The sequence below is a fragment of the Asterias rubens genome, chromosome 1, assembly GCF_902459465.1.
Source record: "Asterias rubens chromosome 1, eAstRub1.3, whole genome shotgun sequence".
NCBI classification, from domain to species: Eukaryota; Metazoa; Echinodermata; class Asteroidea; order Forcipulatida; family Asteriidae; genus Asterias; species Asterias rubens.
Window position 1 is genome coordinate 23,892,035 of NC_047062.1, and position 18,579 is coordinate 23,910,613.

The following is an 18,579-nucleotide window of genomic DNA, read 5'->3' on the forward strand; positions in this document are numbered from 1 at the left end:
CATACATGTACATGTACATCATACATGTAGTAACATTTCTTAATGTATGTCTCTAAAATTAATCTGAAAAACCCATTAATCTGAAAAACCCATTAATAATACATAGATTACCTCAATCAAATTAAATATGATATGCCCGTCCTGCACATAATCCAGTTAACCGCTTTTCAATGTTTTGACCAGCGACAAACGAAGTGGATCCAATATTATAGCTGGCAGGAATGGTGACGTTATTTAAAGCTACACTGGATGCGTGTTAATTTACTCTTTCAAATCCAAACACTTTCCCTTCAAAGGAATAGCTAAATGTTTTATCACTCAGATTAAAATTAATGCAAATAAAAACTTTTGGTTAGACGCCTACAGCAGCTTCCGATGGTACAAAGGTTTGTGAAAAAAACTTTTACTTTGAAGTAATGTGGTCATGTTAGAAGATATCACTTGCTATACAGTAACGCTTCTCAGATTCTGTGATTCTATTAGTTTGATTGAATTACATCTAAATTGATATAAGATTTTTTTTTTAAATGATAAGTTTCAAAAACCAATTAAGGATACTTTGCCTTTAAAGGGTCTTTGTACTTTTTGTAGGACAAAAAAACACAATGTCTACAGATTTACACTAAACTTACACCGTTGGAAGATAATGATTGTAGAAAGCTTCCCTGAAAATATTAGTTGCTGAGGTGCTGTAGTTTTTGAGAAATGAGTAAAACAATGTCATGAAAATAATTTTCGTCTCAGTGATCATGAGACGAAAATTATTTTAGCATGTAAAAACGTATTTTCATTACATTGTTTTACTCATTTCTCAAAAACTACAGCACCCCAGCAACTAATATTTTAAGGTACGCTTTCTACTATCATTATCTTCAAACGGTGTAAGTTTAGTATAAATCTGTGGACATTGTGTTTTGTGTAACAAAAAGTACCCAAATCCTTTTTAGCATTTACAAATGTACATGTATGTCAAGGTGGTTATAATACATTATGTTAAATGTATAGGCCTACATAAGTAACGAACAAATGTACGTATGTATCATATGTTTTTGCAATTAGGTTCAGGGTAATACAAAACTGACTTGTCCTGTGATTTTCAATTTAATATGTAATGTAAATCACCCATTCAAATGCATTCAACTTGGTGACAGGTTGGTTTGTGTCTGACTGGGTCAAAGGTTAGGTGTATTTACAATACTATATACTAAAATACAAATCTAGAGGCCCCTAATATGCAACAAAAAACATAAAACAACGACAAGTTATATGAAACAATTTGTAATAGTTAATGGCCTGATTTTTCAACCCTAGCAATTTGTAAAGCAATGTAGATTTTAATCAAGTGAGTCTTTAAAAGTCCACAGAAAATCAGAACAGAGTCAGCTTGGTGAATCTTGCATGCATGTCATGAAAAGAATCAAATGTAATATTGCTTTTGAGGAACCATCAACTCCTCTTTATTAAAAGTCAATTAGATCCTGGGAGTGTCTTCTGGCATGTCTGGCTACTGCTCATTATTGCCCTTCACTTCAGGGTCACATGCCAGGTGGCCAGAAGGACACTTATTAAACTATGTGCTGTACATGTAGTGTCAATTTCTTGAACATTGCTTTGCAAGCTTTTTGGTTTCATTAGTTTGTGTTTCTTTAAAGGCAGTGGACACTATTGGTAATTACTAAAAATAATTATTAGCATAAAACCTGTCTTGGTGACGAGTAACGGGGAGAGGTTGATGGTATAAAACATTGTGAGAAACAGCTCCCGCTGAGTGCCATACATAGTTTTCGAGAAAGAAGTAATTTAGAACTTGAGGTCTCGAAATCAACCATCTAAACGCACACAACTTCGTGTGACAAGGGCGTTTTCTTCTTTCATTATTATCTCGCAACTTCGATGACCGATTGAGTTCAAATTTTCACAGGTTAGTTATTTTATGCATATGTTGAGATACACCAACTGTGAAGGCTAGTCTTTGACAATTACCAATAGTGTCCACTGCCTTTAAAGGTGCAAATGAAGATGAAGGCTCGTTGACCATACAATTTAGTGGAAACTGTAGTTTGCGTCAGTAAGGATTGCGTCAGTAAGGCCAGGAGGAGAACAACGAGATACAGAAGATCAGATACAATAGACGATGTGACCTCTGACGTCAGTCGGAAACCATAACATGATCTGCGCGCATATCGCACAGAAAGTGCACACAATCTTACCATGACTACCAGCGAGAACCCTGGTATGAACACAAACACTTAATTAAACACAAGTCTATTCCTCCCATCAGAAATCAAATTTTTGTTTTCAAACATGTAACTTTTCTAGTTAGGCCTTATGTGAAAATAACTTGTGAATCCTTTCATACCAAAACTGGCAATTCATTTCTAATCTGCCATGGTATGCTTAAATCTCTGAATGCTCAACCCCTCTCTAATGACTCAAACCAACAAGATTAACAAAGGCACAGACTAGTGCATCGCATGATTAAGTTTTCCATGCGTGCCAATATCGGAAAGCTGTAATCTGCTAATCTACAGAAACTTCTATAGATGAGGATAGTCTTTTTCTGCCAGAATTGCTGATTGGACCAATGCATCGTGTGACCTGGGCCAAATTTCATCATGCTTTTAAAGCAGAGAATTTTGCAAAGAAATATGATAGGCAGACAATTTTCTGCGAAGCAGACATGAGCAGGGTACAAGTCACATATTGTACTTGTGACATGGTAGTTTTGCCAGTAACCTTACTCTGGTACGCATTATTCTGTTTGTGCTTGGCTACTTTCTGCACTTTAAGAAGCAGCTCTATGAAATTGGGCCCTGCGCATACATGTAAATGCACTTTGAGTATGGCCCTTTTGGAAACCACGGCTTTGGATTCGGCTTCAGGCTCTGTTCTCTCGTCTGAAGCCCCAGAGCGTATACGCAAAGCATGCTCAGTTGTCAAAACAACCGCTAGCATGGCTAGCCTGAGCCGAATCCAAAGCCTTGGTTTTGAAAAGGGCCATAGTCTTACTCTTCCTGAATTGCTGGTTGGACAAATGCATCCTGGACCTGCGCTCAGCATCGAAAATCAAAACTATGCAGGCCTTAAACTTATTGAAGGGGCAAAGCAATTTTCCTATGGAGGGGCACCTCTACATGGTCTATGAGGAAAATGTAAATTTGCACTGAAACCTTGCATTTAGGGCACCATAGCAAAAGCATAGGGCACCACGGCAATTGCTGGCAGTGCCGTGGGTTAATTTGAGGACATACTACATTATGAGGTGTTATGACTGGACAAATTTTTTACCCTCTGAAGTGCCTCTGTCATCTCTCCTTGAGGGAGGCAAATAAACGCCTCCCACCTGCCCCGCAGGTTCCGCCCCATCTGGCTACACTCCTCCATTACTGCTCCAATACACGCAGGGCGTTTCATACAATACTAGTGACGCAACATCTTCCACTCAACAGTTCGATCACATCTGAATCCAACGACCTTCACAAAAAACCATGAAAAATATAGAACATGACTTCCATGCACATTTATATTTATAACGAAATGACTTTTGTTACACTACACCTACATGTATGACACACCTTCATGAACTACACTTGGTGCTTGTAGAGACACAGTAGGGGGGATTTTCCTGAAAGAGGCAGAGGTGTAAAGAAAAAACTAACAATGTACATATGTATTGTCTGTGAATACAACTTCCGTGACTACAGGATTGGAAGGTAAGGGAAATGGTTAATGCAGTTTGAAGTGGACAGCTTTGGAATGTACAGGAAAAGATTGAGTCATAACATAGTTACTTTTGTCTCACTCGCACAAATGCCAAAAAGTTGTCTTTCTGGTCAAACTATCTTTTTCGTCAACTAGTGTTAAATTGCCCTAGTACAAATTCTTCAATCAACGACTTCCCACACACTTCCAAACGCTTCTTTAAATTTAAAATCACAACATTTATGGCTGTTAAATTAGAACTGCAATAAACATTAATCTACCTAAACATTAAATCAGGGGTGGATTTCACAAAGAGTTAAGACTAGTCTAACCCCGAGCTTAGGACTAGCCTTAAGTTTCTAATATCTTGAAGGACTGGTCCCAACTTTGTGAAATCCACCCCCGGACACATACACACAAACCCAGTGCTTTGGTGCCGTCAACTGGAACAAGCTTCAAAGTTTACATGTGTGTTTTTTAACAAAGTTTAAAAGAGTGGCAAAGAAAAGAGCTGCGACCCTGCAAAGTTTAAAACTAATCAGGTGAAAAGTTGCATGCCTGATATTAAATTACAAATGAAATAGAGAAGGAAATAAAAAGGAAAAGAAATATCTGTAAGAAACTGCTTACCAGCCCAAATATCTTGTGGTTAGAAATACTTTACTACATTTGGTGAAATAAACACCAGAAACACTATACACACAAACCATGCAGGTTTTCATCTGAACTGTGTACCACACCTTGTAATACAGGAGCCCAAACTTTTAATGAATGACCCATTAGCGCAATTTAACCGACATTAAAAATAAACCTTGACTTTTGATCATTACCAAATCATGTTTGTTTGCCTTTTTGTCATGACCTCTTGTACAAGTTGTAGATTTTGTAACAGATAGAGTTCATAGTACAGCATACAGTGTACACAAGATATGCACAAATGCTGCCGTAGGCCTATCGTTTTAAAAGTATTTACTGTATTATCAGTCCACCAGCAAAGTGTGGACACACTGTGGGAATAAATATACGTGTGTACGTGATGTGTCAGATTATTTTCACTGTGCTCCACACATTATCAATACAAAGCATTGGGTGTCAGTAACAAAAGAAGGACAAAGTCAAACCAAAGGAAAGCTGTATGTAAAAAGCCATCATGGGTACAAAACGGTGAACAAACATTAGGAATAATTGCTTGCGTTTTCATTTTAAAGGGCATGATACTGAATTGGTTATGATCATCAGCATTAAAGTGACATTTTGTACTGTAAAATAAAGGGGGGAAATTAATGAAACATAAAAATAAAAATAAAAAATAAAAAAATGAAAACTGCAAGAACAATGTTACACTCAGGCCTGGTACTTTGAGACCACAAAGACCTGGTCATTACCTCCATGGGCCTTTGAAAGTGCCTCTTGAAATCTAAGTTTTTATCAAAGAGGTACTCCTTTAAAGATCCAATAGGGTGATACTCTCGCAATGTCCATGAAGAGAAACTGTGTAATTTTTATTTTAAAGCTTGTTGTTTTAAAGCATAATGAAAAGGAGGTAATAAAATGATGTAGTAAACATGCAACAAATTTCAATAATTTTTTTTTTTTCAACAAGTACATTGTAAATGGTTGAAAAAATTGTATTCAAATGAAACTTTCACATGTGACTTTTTCGGTCTTTCTTGAAAATTTTGCTTATTATAAATCGGCATTTTGTTGACAAACACCATTCGATAACCTATGGAGCATTGTAACCTTGATCAAGAACAAATCTGCCTCGCACTCGACAGATTAGAAGTTCATTCGAAAGCCTAAAACTCAGACCCAGATGTTTTTATTAGTGATGGCTACATAAAGTTAGTTTATTTATAAAATGAACTACATGCGTACAAGGCCGAACCTGACATGTCATCAAACACAATATTGACCGCTGGCGCCTTTCACCTAAATCAAGGTAGAATATTTGGAGTATCGAAGGCCAGCATTTTTGACAGTACCTGATTAGATTTAAATAATGATTAAAAGTTCATACTTGCAGGGGTTACTTTTAACAGCCCCTACTAGCTGTGCATAAGAAAACCGGTGAAATAAAACAAATTTGTTAAGTCATGAATGACCTTTTTTGCCCTAAAAATGTAAAAATTAACCAAAGTTTGAAACATTCCATTGATTCAAGAAAATAAAAATGATACGAACACATTTTTTTTAAATAAGGATTTTGGATTAACCTAAATTTCAAGTTGGGACATGGTAGGCTATACAGTGCAGAAAAAAAAGAAGAAAACAAATTAAATTGGAGATGGCTCTCCATGTCTATGTAATAATAATAAAGACTTGTCATTTTGTTTGAGATTGTTGTTGAATTAATTCTTAAAGGCCACATGTATCTGTTTCAAACCAAATTGCAATATTTAGCGTCTTAGAGATGCTCCCTCCTCCCAACAACCTTTTTATTATGATTGTGCTATTAAAAGGCAGTGGACACTATTGGTAATTACTCAAAATAATAATTAGCATAAACCTTACTTATAAAACCTTAACTTGGTAACGGGTAATGAGAGGTTGATAGTACAAACTTTGTGAGAAACAGCTCCCTCTGTAGTGACATAGTTTTAGAGAAAGAAGTAATTTTCCACAAACTTTATTTTGAGACCTCAGAATTAGATTTTGAGGTCTCAAAACCAAACATCTGAAAGCACACAACTTCATGTGAAAAGGGTGTTTTTTTTCTTTCATTATTATCTTGCAACTTCGACCACGAATTGAGCTCAAATTTCACAGGTTTGTTATTTTATGCATTAGATGCTGAGATACACCAAGTGAGAAGACTAGTCTTTGACAATTACCAATAGTGTCCACTGGCTTTAAAGTGTGAAACCATTAATTGATTTCATCCCTGCTCTTTTAACTTTGATTGGAAGAAACTTGTATTGTTGAATTTCCTAAATCCTTGAATTTTGGCACAAACCATTAGTTTTGTTTTGGAATTTAAAAAAAAAAAACTTTATGTAGGTCTATCTCTCATTTTGGCTTTTGATAAGCTTCTTGTTTTGGGACAACTGTGCTGTCTTGAAATTTGTAGCAATTTAAGCTTTTAGGCATTTAATAACCGAATACCCAAAAAAATTGAAGACACTAAAACTGCACTCCATTTTAGTTTGAAAGTATGCCTGCATTGGCAATAAGTTTTATTTAAAAGTCAATATTGAAGGCGCCCTTTACATAATCATCAATAAACAATTATAAAGATTAATGGGAGAATCCCTTAAACGCTTAAATTTGTGCAAGCCAGACTGAAGTCTGCCCACACGAGATAAAATTGCGCAGCCGAGGCACAAAGTTTACACAAACTACTTTCTTAGACAAACAGAGGTAGTTTAAGATTGTTGGCAAGTTGGTGTCATCGCCAGACTGAAGAAAAAAGAGGATATATTTTCAATATTTTTATATATTTTAACAGAAAGTTTAATAATAAGTTGTACCGCAGTTTATTTGACACAAAGGACACTGTTAGCTTAGTTGTCCCAGGCTTTGAACTTAAAGTTTGTGAGCAGACCCATTTCTTCTTCCAAAGCTTTTAAACAAAAGTATCACTTCCAAGACAGAAGTTAAGATCCAGCAGAAACACCACCCTGGCCTTTATAACCTCAGATGTTAAGTTCCTTTAGAGTATAATTGATAAGTAAGTGAATTGATGGTTGAATGACAAACATCGTGCAGAGTTCAAGGTTTGCGCCTAAGCTGCCCTGCGCAAATTTAAAATCGGGCAAAGAAACAATGTTTGTGTCGTAAAAAAAAAAAACCCAAAACTTGAAAGATTACGCCCACCTTAATCATACAATTTCATTGTCAGGGTAGTTTTCACTAAGTAGTGAATAATTAAAAAACTTTAGTTTAGTTAAGTTTATTCATTGACATTAGGCCTAAAATAAATTAAAAGTTTACTTTCAAGTTACAATTTTACTTGTTTGAAATGTTTTTATTTAACTGCTGTTAGTGTTACTGTTAGTGTTTCTTTAATATAATAATTAAATAACAAAATTATTAATTAAAAACTTTTAATCATATTTTGAGGATTCCAACTTCCAAGCAGGCTGCAGCGCGCGGGACAGTGTTTTTAATTTTAGTGTGTACGTTGCGCTGTTCTACCCTCTTCTCTACACAGAAAACTAGAAAAAAGGGTGAACAGTTTTTGTGGTCACTTTTTGGCACACAAACACGTGTGTCATCAGTGTTCAGACCTCAATAACAACTACAAATGAAACCTTAAGTGTGTTGTATCATTAAAAAGAAATAATGTGAACATTACCCTTAATTTGACTGGACTTTTCGCACCACAAATGAAGACCTCAAATCTGGTGACCGTTCCCACCACCACGATAATGCAATAATGAACCCGTCATAGCTAGCTCCGCAATAGCTACCAGACCAAGGAACAAGAAAACATTAGTTTTAATAGGAAGAAACTGGGAACCAGATTATGTCTGAAAACCAGACGTAACGCACATTTTACAAATTACCCCAATATAGAGCACCAGACTATGCCCCCTTTGTTTGCGTTTTCCGCTTGAGTGGTCAAGGTAGTTCCCCCGTGGTGTCCGTTTCTCTGCCGTGGTTTCTCAGGAAAAGTTGAAAAAAAATCACGAAATGATCAAAGCAAAAGGATTGTAAACTTTCCTGCCTTTGTTATGGAGGTTTTTAAAAAGCTCAAAGTTGATGACCATCAAAGTTGTAAGTATTATTGGGGGCTTCTTCATTGAATCATTGGTGATGTTGTTTGCTATTTCATGGTCTGGTGCACCACCATTAGTTAGACCATAGAGTAAGGACAGAGACAGCTGACCCGAAAAGTTGCTTGATTGATTTTGAAATTTATCGATTGTATAACTTTTACAGTTCATGGACAATTGTATGTTGTGAAATCGCACATTGATTTCCATGCTGTTAATAATGAAATCATTATTGTAAACATTAAACAAATAATAAATCAAAGGGTCAAAATCCATGGTCCATGGAGGAAGAAAATTATAAACTGTGTTAACTCATGTGTCACATACTTTCGATTTTTTTTTATTACAAGTAATTGTTATTAATTGTTTGTTTGATTTTGGCCTCCAAATCTTTTTAACCTGACATTGACAATTATCGTTTAATCTCTCAGTCAGATATATTAGTCATATATTTTTGTTGTGAAACAAGACAAATATTGATAAGGCCTTGTAATGTTTTTAATACTATAGGGTGTGATTTTAATTAAAGCAGTGTAGCACATATATTAATAATCAGAACTGAAATCCAATATGTGAAATTCGTATCTGCTACAGATCCTACAGCTACGAGTGGTAGTTCAAGCTTTGATGATCCACTGATGTGCTCTCCGGTACCAGTTTTATCAAGGGACCTCAAAGAAGTCAAATTGGGTATGAAGAAAACATATATATCCTGGTGTCATGGGTTTTCAGTAGGATAACAGGCCAAATGATTTTTTTTTTAAAAATCATCTATCCAACTTTTTTACAATGACACTTGCACTTCATCGTGTGTTGAAATCTTACTTTGCGAAAGATAGTCTGCCATTTAAAGTGCTAATGCATGCACGACATTGGAGTGATGTCATATGTTTTCAACACTTTCATTGGTTGGTAACTTATTGAGTATTCAGAAACTAATATGGCATAAAAATAAATAATAAATCTCATTCAATTAATATTAAACAATTTTAATTACATTTTTGTTCTAAGACATGTGGCTACTATATGTGGCTACTACTGCGCCTTGAACACCCAGCAGGGTGGATATATTCGCATTTCAAGTCTTATTGTTATTATTATTATTATTATTATTATTATTATTATTATTATTATTATTATTATTATTATTATTATTATTATTATTATACTAAATTAGAATCCTGAGATATCACAATGCATGATAGTAAAACACCCCATCCCCCTTGAAGCACAAACACTTCATAACGATCTGTTTTCCTCCATTTCAGACCGGCAATGGGTGGTTTCAGGAGATAAGCAACCAATCTTTTATATTTTCTCTTTAATGTAAACATATTATTTAAATTCTGATCAAATAGATTTTTTTTTCCTCTTAAAATATTAATTTTTCCCCATTTTGGCACGCCATAGAATCCTAAATAGCTACCACATTACGCGATCTATCTAGTGACTGGAGCAGATGGTAATTTTGTTTTGAACTTTCGAGGTTGAATGATGTTTCTTTGACTCATTTGATTGTTGGCATAATAATGCACTACTAGTGATTTATACCAAAAGTTAATCATTTTGTAAATGTTTGAGCATAACCTTTGACAGGAAACTTTGTTCTCAGCATGATTTAACCTGACGAAAATACAGACCGTGAGTAAACGGCAGAGCTTCTGTCACAGGTGGAGCCTGCTCGCGATAAACAGGAATAAAAGTTGGGGGTCGAAAAACATATAAGGGTCATTACGACAAACATATGACCCTATGACATAATGTTGATTGTGAATTAATTGTGGCGCTGGATATAACCCAGAACTAGAAGTTTTTTTTTAAAGCACAAACATTAAACTGAAGCAGAATTTTATTAACCAACACATGTGTACAACCAGTAAGTTAACAATTGAAGTAATGTGAAAACAAATGACTTTTTTATGAAACAGTTACTGAATAGAACAAATACCTTATTTTCTTGCATGAGCACTTCGTCCACAGCAGCAATTATAAAGTTGTCATGTCCCTTGACAAATTAAGAATCCAGTGTGAGTGAGTCTTGCTAGGAGGGCCTCGGGGTCTTACTAGCCCTATATAGAATCATCTGTATATTTTCCTGTAATTCGACCTCCGGTCGCCATGGGAATTTGTTTTTAAAATAATAAACCAATTATGAATGAATGAATGAATGAATCAGCTAATCAGAGCAGATGCAGTCAACCTCATCCATGACACTGATGTTCAGAATGAGTGTGTGGAAGATCAATGGTGCAAACCAAACTCTGCCTTACACTCTAACCACTTCTTACTAACTATACACAATACTCCTCATTCCCATTTAAATAACTTTGCCAAACATGTAAATGTCACAGCGACAGTATAAAGACACTGCATACTTTCTGGTACTCCATATGCATGGCTGCTTGAATGTTCTTTTGATAAAATAGCAACTGTGCTTTTTTGTAAAGAATGGAGCAGCCCCCCCCCTATTCAACTCCTCTAAAGTGAACAACAATAAGAATGTATGAGCCCATGAGGGCAGTGAGACCCATTATGTATGCATTCTACATTGTATGTCATCTGGTGACAAACCAGATAGGGAACAAAACTGACTCATTGGTTTTGTTGGATGGAGTATTTATTTCTGGGAACTAATTAGGGCCTATAGAGGTGAGCAAACCAGATATAGTTATTTGCGGTTCAGACTTCATGTTTGTTTGCTTGGTAAATCAATTTTGTCATCAGGGCCCAGTTTCATAGAGCTGCTAAGCAAAAATAATTTGCTTAGCATGAAACTTCTTCCTTGATAAAAGCAGGTTGACTCACCAAATTTTCATTTGTTGTATATTGCTTGTTACTTGTATTCAGCCGTTGTTTGCTTGTCCTGAAAATCACGTGGACATTTGGTTGGTAATCCTGTTTTTTTATCAAGGAAGAAATTTCATGCTAAGCAAATTTGTGGTGCTTAGCAGCTCTATGAAATTTGGCCCGGTACATTAGGCCCTATTTGACATTTATTTTGGTTTGCTCATTTATGCTGGGATCATATACAGGCCTGAAATCCTGCAGACACCCATAAATAAATCAATAAAAAGAAACAAATATAACAATTATAATTCAATTACAACTAATTTTACACAAATGTTTATATTGTTCTTTATATTGTTCTGAAATCAAAAGTAACATCAATGTATGTATTGTTTGTTTTTATTTTGTGTTTCCAGTGCAGGTTTATGCAGCACCAATACTACATGCCAAGACTACCTCTAAAGTCATCAAGTAAGTACAGGTTGGCATCTCAAATTTTAAGTTATTTTAGGAAAAAACATTTTTTTTTATTGAAGTTAATATTTTCTTGTTTCTTTTATTCATGTTTTTTACAAAGAGAACTTCAGAATGCTCTTCCATTGACAACCTTGTCACATGTCAAACGGGTTCGGAGAAACACCAAAAACTTCGACGACAAAGAAAGAGGTAACAACAGCTTAATCTCAGAAAAAAAGTATGTAAAACTGGCATTTTTTTGGGGGGGGGGAACAAAGATGGCACAATGAGCACCTGAGAAAGATCATTTTTAATAGGACATAATATTTTGAATCAGCAAATTTAAAGGCAGTGGACACTATTGGTAATTACTCAAAATAATTATTAGCATAAAACCTTACTTGGTAACGAGTAATGGGGAGCTGTTGATAGTATAAAACATTGTGGCTCCCTCTGAAGTGACGTAGTTTTCGAGAAAGAAATAATTTTCCACAAATTTGATTTCAAGACCTCAGATTTAGAACTTGAGGTCTAGAAATCAACCATCTAAACGCACACAACTTCGTGTGACGGGTGTTTTTTTCTTTCACTATTAAGTTCGATGACGGATTGAGCTCAAATTTTCACAGGTTTGTTATTTTATGCATATGTTGAGATACATTAACTGTGAAGGCTTGTCTTCGACAATTACCAATATTAATAGTGTCCACTGCCTTTAAGCATATTTTACATAACCCCATTACTTCTTAGTGAAATGAACATCAAAATGCTTTATACTATCAAAAGCTACTGTAGGCTTCTAACCGAAGACACTGGACACTATTGGTAATTCTCAAAGACCAGTTTTCTCACGCGGTGTATCCCAACATATGCATAAAATAACAAACCTGTGAAAACTTGGACTCATTTGGTCATCAAAGTTGCAAGAGAATAATGAAAGAAAAAACACCCTTGTTGCATAAATTTGTGTGCATTTAGATGCATAATAAAAGGTCTTCAGGTCTGAAGTCTTTTAATATTTGAGTGAGAAATTAAACTTTTCCCAAAGACAACCATACTTCAGAGGGAGCCGTTTCTCACAATGTTTTATACTATCAACAGCTCTCCATTGCTCATTACCAAGTTAGTTTAACGTTAACAATTATTTTGAGTAGTTGCCAATAGTGACCAGTGCCTTTGACAGAGATTACCAAATGTTTACCTTCCCTTAAAAGTTTCATTGATTGTATTGTGTTTTTCAGGATGTGGCCTTGATATTATATTGTGCCTAGTTGATGAGGAGGTAAATTCAGTGTCCTCCTCTCCATCGTTGTTGGAAATCTTCAAGGACAAACCCAACCTCTGCCATGGGATGTTGGGGGCGCCCTTTGTTGCTATGGTATCCAAGATGGCTCCCATCACTAGACAACAGTTTGAGAAAGCCATGGAGCACTGGCCGGTGATATTTCATCAAAATATACAGTAAGGAAGCGATATCAGTTTTTTTAAAAAGTGTTCAGGGAAGGAATGTTGGGTATTTTTGTCTCGTTTGTTTGTTTAGATGATTTTCCTGTTGAAGGCAGTGGACACTATTGGTAATTACTCAAAATAATTATTAGCATAAAACCTTACTTGGTAACGAGTAATGAGAAGAGGTCGATAGTATAAAACATTGTAATTTTCCACGAATTTGATTTCAAGGCCTCAGATTGAGAATTTAAGGTCTCGAAATCAAGCATCTGGAAGCACACCTTCGTGTGACAAGGGTATTTTTTCTTTTATTATTATCTCGCAACTTCGACGACCAATTGAGCTCAAATTTTCACAGGTTTGCTATTTTATGCGTACATGTATGATGAGATACACTAAGTGAGAAGACTGGTCTTTGAAAATTACCAATAGTGTCGAGTGTCTTTAAAACTTTTCCCAAAAACTAAAGGTATATTTTAAAAAAACAAATCGTCTTGTTACTTTAACTCCAGACTGAACCAGGTTGCTAGTGGTCAACTCTTTACTGACAGAGACCGAGAGAGAATCGCCAGCTACATGATGCTTGCTGTACAGGCAGCGAGAGCTGGACATCATAAAGGAATGGTAAGCTAATCTATTGGAAGCATAAAAATAGAACCCACAGAACGGTGAGTGTCTCATTGTGCGTGTGGTTTCGTTATGAGACTATTTTTATGGACGCACGTACGCCATTTTTACATTGACGTCATCATTGACCAATGAACACACTAGAAACGGTCTATGTGCGCTGACATCTTGCCATTTTGCCAAACACGTGTGTCACATGATGATCATTTTGCCATACACGCCTATCACGTGGTAACGATACGCCGCATCCACAGACGACACAGAGGGCGGCCGAGCTCAGCGTTTTCCGGGTTCTATTTCTATGATTGGACGTTATATTGAAAGGGAGTCACACCTCCACCTGGTAAAAGGCACATCTACGACCCAGCTGGTAAAAGGCACATCTACGACCCAGCTGGTAAAAGGCACATCTACGACCCAGCTGGTAAAAGGCACATCTATGAAGGAATTGCAACTTAAGTTTGCTCTAGTCATCGTCAGGAGACATAACAGACTCAGTCACTTGATCTGAGCATGCCCACCCGAAGTGGACTCCACTCGGCGAGTTACTGAATGATTCATAGCTGGACCCAGATTCTACCTTTCAACATTCACACTTGCAGCTCTATTCATCAATTCAAACATAAACTCAAATTGTATCTTACTGGTCAGATTGTTTCCTCTGTGCACTTACTGCCTCATTGCATTGTAACCATTGGAAAAACGCACTTTATAAATGCTTGTATTATAGTAATTATTACTTCCATTATTATTAACATGTACCCCCAGGTACCAATTGGCGCAGTAATAATCGATCCTGCAAATGAGAAGGTGTTGGCATCATGTCATGATCTTCGTAATCTTGGAACCAACCCTCTGCAGCATGCTGTCATGGTGTGTATTGACTTCGTAGCCAAAGGTCAAGGTGGAGGAGCATGGCAGTTCAAAGGTCAGCAGATTGATAAATTGCATGGCTATAATTTCACCTTAAGAAAAAAAGAAACTCACTGATTGAATGTTGACATGCCGCCTCAAACGAACGTGCTTATGCAATAAACAACTTTACAAAAATACATGTGACGTGCACAATTGTTTGTACATGACAAAGCTCCTAGCTTTGGTGTAAAGCGTAAATAAAAGCATATTACCGGTCATATGTTGAACCAATAATGGACATGGGGGAAATGGAATTTTAAATGATTTGGGGTTAATTAAAGACAGATTTGCTAGAGAAGGATTTAAACCTACAACCTCCAGATTAACGTGCCGGTGCTCTACCAATTGAATGACTGAGCCATCTAGCCCTATTTTGGCGGTATCCCTATTTTGTTAATATCTTGGTTAAAATCTTTGTTTAAGACATCATTGGTTGTATCTTTATATCAGAATATTCATGCTATGTCATTAATCAACTTTAGGGAGTGATCTTGAGCATGCATGGACACAACCCAAGACAAATAATGAGGATCAACACAGCATCTTACAGACATCTTCCGAGTTGTGTAAGGACAGCAATGATTTATGTACTCACCTTCTCAGGACTGAGGGGGTAGCCGCAACAAGTCCATCGCCAACAAACACTTCAGATAAAGAATCAGAATCTCTCAAAGCTACAAAGACTGATTGTGATAGATGTCTGGAGTGCAAACAGTCTGACTTTCAATGCTCTGATAAGCGTCAACAGTCAAGTGCGTGTGACATTGTTACATCAGAGGATAGTGACATTGTTACATCAGAGGATAGTAATGTCACACTCGGCGTTACAACATCCAAGGCATTGGAGACTGGCAATCAGGATGGAGGGTCGGCGAAGCCACAGGGGCCTTATCTATGCACAGGGTATGATCTCTACGTCACTCAGGAACCCTGTGTTATGTAAGTGAATAACCATAATTGCTCCTCTGCTCATTGTCAGCAAATTAGGAAGGCCCGTATGCAAGGGTGCCATTGCAAGTATGCCATTAAACAACAAATGTCCCAGGGCCTGGAACTTCAACTTTGAGAGGGCGAGGCCATTTTCATTTTGCAAAGGGCAATTTCATGGGAAAGTCTCAAAGTCTATGGGAAACTTTTGAAGGGGCACCGAGGCCAAGACCAGGGCAATGGAGGCAGTGGCATATGTGGCCTCCATGTAATTCTATTCCTGATGTCCTGCAAATTGGTTGTGAAATTGGGTGTCCCCTTTGACCTAGATTTTGCCCCGCTTAATATTAACATAATGCCTCCATCAAAACTTGCAAACATATGAAGTGGACAATCCATAAGGTCTCTCACCTTGGTTGCAACTGCACCTCTTCCATGGAAATTAAGAAGCAGAGGGGGAAGACTTGAAATTGGGAAAAAAATCCTGACTACATACAGGAACACTGTGTATCCTTTTTTTAGAGTCTAATCACAGTTTTATTTTACATGCCGTTTTGAAAACCTACGTTCAAATTAGAGCACATTTTAAAAACTACATTATTTGATACCTATAACCATTTAAATTTCTTTGTGTACTCCGTTGTTTGAAATGCACAAATTTCTCTTACAACTAGTTTTTTTCCTCTCAAATATTTTTCAGGTGCGCTATGGCCTTGGTGCATAGTAGGATCCGGCGTGTATTCTACGGTACCGGACACCCAGATGGAGCGTTGGGTTCCAAGTATATGATCCACGAACAAAAGGGTCTTAATCATCATTTTGACGTATTCAAAGGCGTTCTTCAGCAGGAATGCCAAACTTTAATGAACGACGACCGAAGCTGACACCAAATCATTCCCATTTCATTTACAAATTGACCAATCGGTAGTAGTGTGTTTGCAGGGCTCAAAATTAGCACTGGAACCGCAAGCCCATGGCAAGTGATTTCAGTGTTGGGCCAGTAAACTTAGGATCGTACAAGTCCAGTAGCCTTGTGTTTTTGAATGAACTGATAAATACAAAATATCTTTCAATTCCATTGAGTAGGTTATACCCATAAGAGATTATGAGATAAGTTTTCAACTAGTGCTTGTTCCAAAAACAGCTTAAATGTGAAACTGTGTAGATAAAATAATAATAATAATATCAGTCTTATGTAGCGCATGTATCTACCAAACAAGGTACTCAAGGCGCTGAGTATATACAAACTTTCAGAAAGATAGGTTATTGCAGTGATGCATTCAGAGACCCAATTATGTAGCACCTTATAAGGGTTTTACAAGGTGATGCGGCGCATACAGCAGCCACAGCCAGGAACACCGGGGCGAACCCCTTCTCTTTTTGATAAGTGCACTGGGTTCTTTTACATGCGTTACACAACACATGGGACCATGTTCTCTTCATTTTCATTCAGTGTTGTAACAAATTCTTTGGTCCACTGTGTTCATCGCTGCATATTAGACCACAGCTCCTTGTAAACCATTACATGGTGCTGTGTAAAAGGAGTTGGTCTCATAATCCAAACCTGTAATCCCACATACCTTGCATGAAAATACTGAATATTGAAGCGCCTTGAGCATCACCGAGTGCTTGATGCTTGATGAATAACCACCTAGAAAGCTAACTGCTTGTCCAAGGTGTGGTATAGGGGTGCTCGTGTTGTGCGGTCGTGAAAGTGCAGTATTTTACAAGGTGCGAGTAACAACAACCTCATCATCTTAAAGACACTAGACACTATTGGTAATTGTCGAAGACAAGCCTTCACAGTTGATGTATCTCAACATTATATGCATAAAATAACAAACCTGTGAAAATTTGAGCTCAATCGGTCGTTGAAGTTGCGAGATAATAATGAAAGAAAAAACTCCCTTGTCACACGAAGTTGTGTGCGTTTAGATGGTTGATTTTGAGAAGTTCTAAATCTGAGGTCTCGAAATCAAATTCGTGGAAAATTACTTCTTTCTCGAAAACTACATTACCTCAGAGGGCGCCGTTTCTCACAATGTTTTATACTGTCAACCTCTCCCCATTACTCGTCACCAAGTAAGGCTTTATGATAATAATTCTTTTGAGTAATTACCAATAGTGTCCACTGCCTTTAAAGCTGTTGATGGGTGGTGGTGGGACGCATGTCTCTCACATCCGGAAGGGCCACTGCCTAAAAAACTTATTGACTAATGGTGCTGTCACTGCTTCCAATAGGAGCCTGGATATAAGTGTTATTTATAAGAAGCCACTATAAACTTCTCTGATATAACATCCTAGAACACTGGGAGGAACTGTTATCAAATTTCAGGATTGTATGCACTCATACAGTCTGATCCCTGGAGACAGTTTTGGAGAAAGTAAACAAGTTCACAAGCATTATTCAAGTGATTAATATTATTGTATATATTTTTTTTAATATTGATGCCTTTAAGCTGTATGCTGGCCTAGGGCAGCGCTAGTGCCTTACAATTTAAAATAAAACAAAAGTCACAAATAAATATATTTGAGTTAAAGGCACTGGACAGCTGTTAAAACATTGTGAGAAACGGCTCCCTCTGAAGTAACGTAATTTTCCACTAAAATATTTGAATTTGATTACGAGACCTCAGAATTAGATTTAGAGGTCCCGAATTCAAGCATCTGAATTACGATGATATTAATTGTAATTGACATTGATTTTAACTCACACAAAATTCCTGTGAGTCGTTGACTTGAGGACGTTTGGTAATCACTCACAATACATGTGAGCATAAAAACCTAACTTGGTAACAAGCAATGGAGAGGCAGAGCTGTTGATAGTGTATAAAACGTTGTGAGAAACAGCTCCCACTGAAGTAACATAGATTCTGCAAAAGGGGTGATTTCAATATGAGAAAGACTTCAGGCCTGAAGCCTTTCTCAGGCATCTGAAAGCAAACAAAGTTTTTTTTCTTTCACTATCTTCTTGAAACTTCGATGACCACAATTGGGT

General features: G+C 36.8%; 2 protein-coding genes across 3 annotated transcripts in view; one reads left to right on the top strand and one right to left on the bottom strand.

Moving 5' to 3' along the window:
* Positions 1-8,062, bottom strand: part of LOC117288359 (lysosomal-trafficking regulator-like) — a 69,230-nt gene extending 61,168 nt beyond the window's left edge. For both annotated transcript variants that reach the window (XM_033769203.1, XM_033769194.1), the window contains exons 1-2: positions 8,000-8,062; positions 3,289-3,474 (exon numbers count right to left, since the gene is read on the bottom strand). In XM_033769203.1, coding sequence (XP_033625094.1) covers positions 3,289-3,414 — 126 coding nt within the window. In that variant the 5' untranslated portion in view covers positions 3,415-3,474; positions 8,000-8,062. The remainder of the gene's footprint in view (positions 1-3,288; positions 3,475-7,999) is intronic.
* Positions 8,063-8,262: 200 nt separating this feature from the next.
* Positions 8,263-16,743, top strand: LOC117293937 (probable inactive tRNA-specific adenosine deaminase-like protein 3). Its single transcript, XM_033776436.1, has 9 exons — positions 8,263-8,421; positions 9,015-9,110; positions 11,624-11,678; positions 11,785-11,873; positions 12,905-13,124; positions 13,625-13,736; positions 14,508-14,667; positions 15,137-15,593; positions 16,282-16,743. Exons 1-9 carry the CDS (start codon positions 8,379-8,381, stop codon positions 16,463-16,465), a joined length of 1,416 nt encoding a protein of 471 aa, XP_033632327.1. The 5' UTR covers positions 8,263-8,378; the 3' UTR covers positions 16,466-16,743.
* The last annotated feature ends 1,836 nt before the right edge of the window (positions 16,744-18,579 follow it).

Coding starts and splice junctions, on each gene's coding strand:
- LOC117293937 (XM_033776436.1), top strand. CDS start 8,379: ATGGAGGTTTTTAAAAAGCTCAAAGTTGATGACCATCAAAGTT. Junction 13,737..14,507: donor CTGGACATCATAAAGGAATG/GTAAGCTAATCT, acceptor ATGTACCCCCAG/GTACCAATTGGCGCAGTAAT. Junction 14,668..15,136: donor AGGAGCATGGCAGTTCAAAG/GTCAGCAGATTG, acceptor AATCAACTTTAG/GGAGTGATCTTGAGCATGCA.